Below are 9,260 nucleotides of genomic sequence, written 5' to 3' on the forward strand. Positions count from 1 at the left end.
TTAACATGATGATCAACAATATAGATCACACGATCTCTTCATCATCAAGTTTTAATAACTGCCGGCTGACGGCAGGTTGTTCCGGTGGATCTGACGTGGCACTTGCTCGCCGGAGGCGAGCTGAGCTCCGGCGGTCGAAGGTTTCCGTACCGTCACAAGGAGACGAGTCTTTAATTAAACGTAAACGGTTCGAAACTTGTGAGAATGAATCCACGGAGTTTCCGCAACACTCGTGTGTAATCGGACGGCGGAGAGAGATGGAGGATGCAGTGAGTGTAGAATTAGGGTTTGTAAATGATAATAATGATAATAATTCAAGGAAATTTGATTTTTATGGAGTTTATGACGGTCATGGTGGCTCGAGAGTGGCGAACGGGTGTCGGGAGCGGTTGCATAAGGTGTTGGCGGCGGAGATGGCGGTCGGGAGTGGACGCGTGGCGGGATTTGATTGGGAGACGTTGATGGTTGAGAGTTTTGAGAAGATGGATGAGGAGGTGAATGAATTGGAGTTTGTTGGGTCGGTGGGGTCCACCGCGACCGTCGTGGTGGTTGGTGAGGATGTGATAGTGGTGGCTAATTGTGGTGACTCGAGAGCAGTGCTTTCACGCGGTGGGGCCGCGGTGCCGTTGTCTAATGATCATAAGGTAGTTAATAAAACACAGATAAATATAATACAATAATCCTTAACATAAAAACTAAATATATTCACGAAATTGATCCATGAAATCGCATCCTAACATCTCATAATTATCAATACATACCCAACTAATCATCGATTCACCCGAAAAAAAAAATAGATTTTGGATCGTTAATCGATCAATTTTGTTCTTTTATTCAGGAAACCCGTTTTGAGCGTATTATGATTTTCTTGAGCGTTTTTGTATTTTGGCTTTGAGCGTTTTGTTTTGTCTTGAGCGTGATTTACATACGTTAATGATTATTGTTCTTTAAGCTGACTCATAATGTGTAAATATATATCAATTACATGAATGAGGTTTTTTAGTTAATAAGTGTATGGTTTAATAAGCGAATGAGTCATAGTTTAGATTATTAAAATTCAGTTTGCTTATTTAAATTATGATGATTTTAATATTTAATTTCTATACGCAGCCTGATAGACCGGATGAGCTAGAAAGGATCGAACGATCAGGAGGAACGGTGATTAATTGGAATGGGCAACGAGTAATGGGAGTTCTTGCTACTTCAAGATCTATAGGTAAAAAAAAGACTTGCTTATTAGTTTTATTTTGTTAGTTAATATTAACTTTTAACGAATGTAATCGGATTTTGTTTAAATTATTTGTAGGTGATCGACATTTAAACCCGTATGTCATACCAAAACCGGAGGTGACCGTGAACAAACGAGAAGATGGAGACGAATTTATGATATTAGCTAGTGATGGTTTATGGGATGTTATATCTAATGATTTAGCATGTCATGTTGTGAGAAAATGTATTGATGGAAGGATTAGTACTTGTCGAAGGAGATCGCAACAATTGAATGATAACCAATATAGAATGACGAATGCGGCTACAGTTTTAACAGAACTAGCAATGGCTCGTGGTAGTAAAGATAATATAAGTGTTATCGTTGTGAATCTTAAAAGATTAATTAGATCTCATGTTAGGTAGTCATATTTTTACATCTTTACCCCGATTCATGTTTTGATGGCATTTGTTACGATATCCCTTTTAGTATTAGCGGGTAAAACTAGAGCCATTGGCCATATATTCTGTTAACACGAGAATTAAACGAAAAGGATTCCTTGTAATTTTTGCAACCCGAAACCCAACTAAATAGTTATGGTTTTGTTAATGTTTACGGTATAAGGTGTTGGTCTAACTTTGTTCTTCCATTATGAATATAGAATCAAGTGCATAGATACTTAATTGGGTTGTAGAAGTAGTATATGTAGAAACATATGATGTTTTAAGTTGCAATTGCAAATTTGCAAGAGAAGTAATAATCTTGTATAAAATGGTCTTATATAATTCACAAAAAAAATCAAGAGAGTAAACTTAGATGACAATATACCTTACGTATACGGTATAAAGTCTCTTTTGAGTGTCATGTTGTTTATTGTATATCTCATGTATTACTTAAAAGTGATTAAACATACAAAATTTTATAGCATATTTGCCTGAATAAATGAGCCACTATGATATGAGAGGGATAAGTCTAAATCCTTATATGAAATAATGGAATGTGGAAACAGATACTTCTTGAAAAGTTATTAAATGGAAGTAATAATTGAAAAAATAAATATAAACATATAACTATGATAATATAAAACTATAGGTTAATGGTGGGGTGATAAGGTGATTAAGGTGTAAAGTAGGAGGTCATTAGTGACGAAGCTTTGACATACATTTCGAGGGGGGCGACTCAATATGTATTTTTAAAAAAATCGTAAACCAGAGGGGACCGTCTCAAAATTTCTAACGAAAACGGATAAATTTACACCGTATAAAAATTTCGATCGAAAATTTTTTTTTTTGCACAACCGAACAAAAAGTGGAGGAGGTCGGGGCCATCCCTAACCCCAACTAAGCTACGCCCCTGGAGGTCATGGGTTAAAACCCTATAGAGTGCAAAAATTTAGTCGTTTGGAAAAAAAATCTATCATTTAATAAATTGTTCGAACGTTATTATCTTGATTTAACATTTCGTGTACTATATCTTTGAAAATCAAATTATACATCCCAAGCCGGAACTGTTATGTTATCAGGGTTGGCTCAACGTATTCGGATGTCTAAAAATAACTACAATGTTGAGCCCCCCCCCCCCCCCCTTCATACAACATTAGAAAGTATCCAAGAATTATGTATTATGAATGATATACAGTTTTAATACTTAATATTCATGAGGCCTTCATTTTTAGTTTGTAGTCCATCAATGAGTTATAAATTCTGTAAAATGCCCACTTTCAAAAACCCATAAAATAATATGTATCTTAGTCTCTTAGATGAAGCCATGGAGGCTCTTTAAATTAGATTCCTAAAGCCTTGGTCTAATTTACCTCGCCCAAACTGTTATAAATCATGTCCTTTATATTGTCTTAGTTTTATTTTATGACGTGTTCATGTGAAAACAAATTATTACTTTGGGCTTAAAAAAGGGTCTCTGGGCTCTGGCCCAATAAGTGAACTTCAAAGAAATAGATTTAAATCAAAGCGGGGTTTTGATTTAGTTTAGTTTATTATGTTTTTAATCCCCCCCCCCCCCCTCCCCCTCCCCAAACAAATCCAAATTAGAAATGCGTCTAATCGAGCTAAATTAAACCAATTTATTCGGTATGGTTATCCAAGTAAACTGATTATTATTCAATTGAATTTGATTTGAATAATAAAGTGTTAAATCTCAAACAACTTTGATATATCTTTCAAAAGACTATGCGATAAAATCAATAATTTTATTATATCTAACTCGAGTATATTGTTGTTATATTACTATTACTAATATGATTATGATTATTATTACATATATTTTTTTAAAGTCAACATTTTCCTAAAACTTGTGATTCATTGTTGATTACAAACAATGCTTTTAAAGTCGTAAAAGGTTAGCCAATCTTCGCTACTTTAATGAGCTTCAACCATGCAAACACCTATCCCATCACAAAAGTGAGTCTAAAATTACCATAGTGCGTCTAACATTACCATGATGCGTCTAAATTTGTTTAACGTGCTTCAGTTATGCAAAAATAAATATGAAATTAAGAATTAAATTCACAATTTAATCGTGCTATAGAGACTATTAGTTTAACTTTGCTTTAATAATAATAATAATAATAATAAATAAAAGTTATAATAAAGATATGCACATTATCGTCAATATAAGCAAACAAATAACTGCCACACAAGTCTCGGGCTTTATATTTGTAGGCCCATCCTTTGTATTTGTAGGCCCATCCTTTCGATGATTATTTGTGGGTCTTTATTCTTTAATAATCAATCCAATGATGCCAATCGGAAAAGACACGTGCTTGAAAATGCTGTGCGCGTGGTTAATATTTTTAAGGGTGTTAGGTGGAAACAAACATGATTCATGACCCATGAAAGTGAAAAAAAAAAAAAGGAAGAAGCAAATTTTCAATTTATAATAATATGAAATTGTGGCTGGTATTTTGGTCCACTGGTATGTGGATGTTAGTTAAGATTTGATATCTTACCGTCTTAGGTTTGAAACTTAATTCAAAAACAGACGGTTGCAAGGCATTGGGATAGTTTCAAACCGTGTTCAAAAAAGAATACAAGAGAAAGTAAAATGGTTTAAATGTGAAATGTATATGGTGTGTAACCGGGTGTTCAAGTGTCATATCAAAATTATGAATTTACTTTTAAACAGTGACGAAGCTTGGACAAGTTTGTCGGGGGGTCGGGCTCAAATTTTCGGCAAAAAACGGGTAATGTATTGTGAAAATCATAAACTCGGGGGGGGGGGGGGGGGGGGCTCAAATTTTCGGCCAAAAACGGGTAAATGTACACTATGTATACAAATTTTCGACAGAATATCGGAAAATATACACTACTAAGCGGAAAAACTGGGGGGGGACCCTGGCCCTTGAGAAGTTGCGCCCCTGCTTTTAAAAATTCAGTGGTTTTGGGCGTGTATGATATTAGTGATATTACCTGATTAACAAACTTTTTTACTTGTATCGAAGTCGAATATACTTTATAATCTGAAAAAAATTAATAAATTGTATGTTGGCTCTGTTACAAACTTGGAATTATTAAAATTAAAGAATTGTTTAAAATGTAATTGAATATTGCTCCCATATTATTATCATTATAAAAATTAAAGCCAATTGAAAATGCATAATCGTTTTGCAGATGTTATTCTCTTGTGCATGTGTTTATTCCTTTACCACCATCAATCAATCAAATATATATACACTAGTTTTTATCCCCCGTATTATAGGGGTTGTTTTATATTATTTGTTCTAATATTTATTGATTTATTTAATTTATATTTTTTTATTGTATGAAAGTTAATAATATACTTATGATTTGATGATAAATTGTTTCACAAATAAATGAGATGTTATAACCCGGTTTAAAAGCTATATGGTTTTGATGAGACCTATGACCCGTTAATTTTTTACTATGAAATTGGTTTTTTAATTATAAATAATATTTGTGAAAGTTAATAATATACTTATGGTTTGATAAGACCCAAGACCCGTTTATTTTTTGACTATAAAATTGGTTTTTTAATTTAAATAATATATATCTTTTTTAAAATAAATAAGATATTATTTTTTTATTATATCCTATTTTATAGGATTTTTACATAAATAATTTGGTGAGAATAATTTTTAATTTAATGAGATGTTATAACCCGTTTAAGGAATATCTGGGTTTGGTAAGACCCATACCCATAAATTCAGGTCAAATGCATGAGAAGCCTCCATTTAAAAATCAAGCAAATCTGATGACTCCAAAAAAGAGGGAGCGACCACATCACGACACGTGGGATTTTTATGTCTTCGTTTATATATATTATAGATAGATTATTCACTATTATTATTAGTTATTTTAAACTACTAACAAACTCTTTATTTTTTTTAAAGTATTCATTATTAAACTATTGAGATTGGTATAATAATATATATTTTTTCCAGTCCGTGTTTAAAATTTAATAATTTCATGAAATAGTTGGAAATATGATAATAAAATAAAGTAAAAGAAAATATTCATTGTATGGATTAAAATATATATATAAACTAGTCTACATATCCATGTGACACATGGGTTAAAAAAATATTTTTAAAGCATATTAATAAATATAATCTATTATGCAACTACAATGTAATCGTAACAATAACTATATTAAAAGAATGTATAGAATAAACAATCAAAGATACAAAATAAACCAAATTTCTCAATGAACCAAACGTTATGGTTCTACAATACATTAAAGATGAAAGTACGAAAACAATGTATCTTCCACTTCTTTTTGTAGTTCTGGTTCTTGATTTTTTATCAACCCAAAAACATTCTTATGCCACATTTGAAGCCATAAGCTCAAATATTTTCATATTCAACCTACATCACAATTAGTTGTTATTACCAAGTTGAAATAGAAAATAGTTTTCACAAATTTCACGTGTTTTGATCACTTGAGACCACTATCAATGCACATCTAGACAACATATCTTTACGAGTAATGCGAAAAATACAGTTACCTTTCTAATGACCTATGCAGTCGATATCACCGATATATCAGTGATATATCGGTTATCGGTCCCTTACCGATATATAAATCGGAATATCGGTACCGATAATATCAACGATACTGACCGATATTGGACTAATATTTAAACGATATATCACCGGCATTCACGATATCAGTGTTTTGAGTCTTAATTATTAAATTTTAGAGTTCAATGTTATTGTTTTAATTTTTAATCAATTCTTACTTGCTATGATTGTTAGTGTTTTGCAATTTGCAAAATGTTAATTTGTTAATGGTAGGACACCATACTGAATTATTAGTGTTAAAGTTGCTATATATATGAATTTTACATGATATTAAAATTACCGATATCCCACCGATATCTCACTGCGATAACCGATATCTCAGATAGCTGTTATTGACCGATATCCGATATTTTTCCGCATTAACTGCTTAGCTAATGACTGAAGTGTATAATTCTTTTTGGGGATGAGTTAGCTTGCTACATACAACCTTGACTATCGCAAACTTCTCAAAATAATGTTTTTTTTATTAATAACAGAAAGTTCATAGACGAATAACTAAAAGAAAGATAATTGCATACCTTTAGGAAAGTGATTTAGTAGCAATGCATTAGTCCTCCTCACTATGAAATATGAACCAACACCACAAATTTAAAAATGATCAGTTGCTATAAAAGAAGTATTGTATCAATAATTAGCTTTAATTATATAGCAATAAGACAAACTTGTCTGATTCGCTTTTGCACTTAGTTATGTTGAATGTTCATTGGTGAGACGTTTCTCATCTGCACAAATAGGGCAGCCACATTTTTTGAATAACTGTTCTATAGGTCTAGAAATGCAATATGCAATTTTGATAAGATTAATTGCATTTTGATTATATAAGGCACCAATAACAAATTCACATAAAAACTTATAAAATCCCCTTAATTTTGATAAAGATTGGTTGAATTTATGATTAATATATCACATATAAGTCATCAATAACAAATTCACATATAAACTTATAAAATCCCCTTAATTTTGGTAAATTATGACAAACCATAGCCTTAAATCTTTTTGACGCACATGTGTAAAATAATAATTAAAGCAGATAAAATTGGTTTGTCTGCACTTTGTAATTATCTAAACATGGGTACACAAAATCAACTTTATTTTTTTCATGTCCAGGTTTTTCGTATATAATCATTATAATTGTAAAATATATTAATACAATGAAGATATTAGTCTTAACAAAAATAAACACATATTATTGTGCACCAATAATATCATACTGTAAGCCTATAAAAATCATATATCATATATATAGAATAAATCAAGTCGGCTCACGAGCTCAGAAGCTGAGCCAGGGCTAGCTTGGGCTCGGCTCTTTTACAACCGAGCTTCGAGCTATTTGGACATAACCTAATATGGAGAGAAAACTGTCAGTCAAACCTCAGTCCTCTAAAGTCAAATGAATTCCTGTGAAATCCCAAAAATACTCCTGGACACAAATAACCTATTTGCAACCCATTGTAAAAACCAAAATAAAAACCATAACCGAACTAAATCCATTGTAAAAACCGAAAAAACATAAATTGAACCGAACCGAACCCATTTTCAAACCACCAAACATGGTAAAAATAATCAACTAACAAATGCATAATATGACACGAATAGTATTATAATATGCAACTATGATTTCTTAAATGAATATACTAAAAAAGAAACATAAACCTGAAGTAGTAATCAATTTGACAGTCGATTGAGCGTCCGTCAGTAATGGCCAATTAAGCAGTGGCTACACAAAATTTTTGAAAATGTATGTGATTAACCAAATCCGCCAAAAAAATTGAAGGAAAACAGACCTCACAAGTGGTAGAGAGTGAAACAAAGAAAAGGACAGTAATAGCCCAACTTACTTGGTGAGAATGTGTTAGAAGCTCCCTTGAATACGCAGAGTGAAACATAATCGGCAGTTTCTCCGGCGGGGTCAGATCTGTGCTACCATCTCCGGGCCTTTGCCAACAATAATGATCCGTGTTACCATCTCCAACCTAAAACTGAATCAAAATATCAGAACTCAACAATAATTGAATCAAAATTAGAGCAACAATGGATACTTACTGTCGAAGCATGAAATGAATCTGACCTGATCCATGACGATGTTTCCACGGATTTTCGAGATGAACGAACCACGTCTTGATCTTCTTCTGCGGCTGTGCTTGAGACCTGCAATGGTTTTTTGGGGGTGTGGAGGTGACTGCTAAGATATCCTGAGGATTTCTTGTTTACAGACACAAAAAAGTGGTGGTGGCTCTTATTGAGCATGACCCTCTAATAAGGAGGTGGAGACCTCCTTATATAGAGAGCCTCATGGCCACCATCATGATACCCTAATGGGCCTAGCCCAGTTAGGGTTACCTCCACAAAACCCCCTCAGCCCAATAACACTGTATTAGTCCATGTAATAAAATAAGCCAAACATAATAGATTTAGGGTCGTAGAACCGGGTTTTAGTACCATACCCCTACAAGCCCCCCAAGTCCAGCGTTGCTCTTGGGCGCGCAAGCGTATAGGTGGAGCGCTGGACTTTATAAGGTGTGAGGCGGTTTTTTCCCTTTTCTTTGGCCTTGTCTTTATTGTCTTTTGAGTTTTTGGAGGTGACTTCATGATGGTGACATGTTGTAATAAAAGCCTGCGCGCGAGGCGACTTACAAGCTATGAGAATAATAAAGCTTGCGCGCGAGGCGACTTACGAGCTATAGGAAAAATATAGAGCTTGCGCGCGGGGCGTCTTACGAGCTATAAGAATAATTAACCCTGCGCGCGAGGCGACTTACGGATCTATGAGAATAATGCAGCCTGCGCGCGTGGCGTCTTACGAGCTATAAGAATAATAAAAACCTGCACGCGAGGCGTCTTACGAGCTATATGAATAATAAAAGCTTGCGCGCGAGGCGACTTACGAGCTATAATAATAATGAAGTTTGCGCGTGAGGCGACTTACGAGCTATAATAATAACAGCTTGCGCGCGAGGCGTCTTATGAGCTGTAATAATAATGAAGCTTGCGCGTGA

At 33.7% G+C, this 9,260-nt stretch overlaps 1 protein-coding gene across 1 annotated transcript; it reads left to right on the forward strand.

Moving 5' to 3' along the window:
• Positions 1–1,711, forward strand: LOC143626312 (putative protein phosphatase 2C 8). Its single transcript, XM_077096447.1, has 3 exons — positions 1–644; positions 1,111–1,216; positions 1,307–1,711. The coding sequence occupies exons 1-3, from the start codon at positions 6–8 to the stop codon at positions 1,630–1,632; spliced, it is 1,071 nt and encodes a 356-aa protein (XP_076952562.1). The 5' UTR covers positions 1–5; the 3' UTR covers positions 1,633–1,711.
• The last annotated feature ends 7,549 nt before the right edge of the window (positions 1,712–9,260 follow it).

This window comes from Bidens hawaiensis, unplaced genomic scaffold (assembly GCF_021521415.1).
Source record: "Bidens hawaiensis isolate Kalapana, Puna unplaced genomic scaffold, B.hawaiensis_p1.1 tig00000458_1, whole genome shotgun sequence".
Taxonomy (NCBI): Eukaryota; Viridiplantae; Streptophyta; class Magnoliopsida; order Asterales; family Asteraceae; genus Bidens; species Bidens hawaiensis.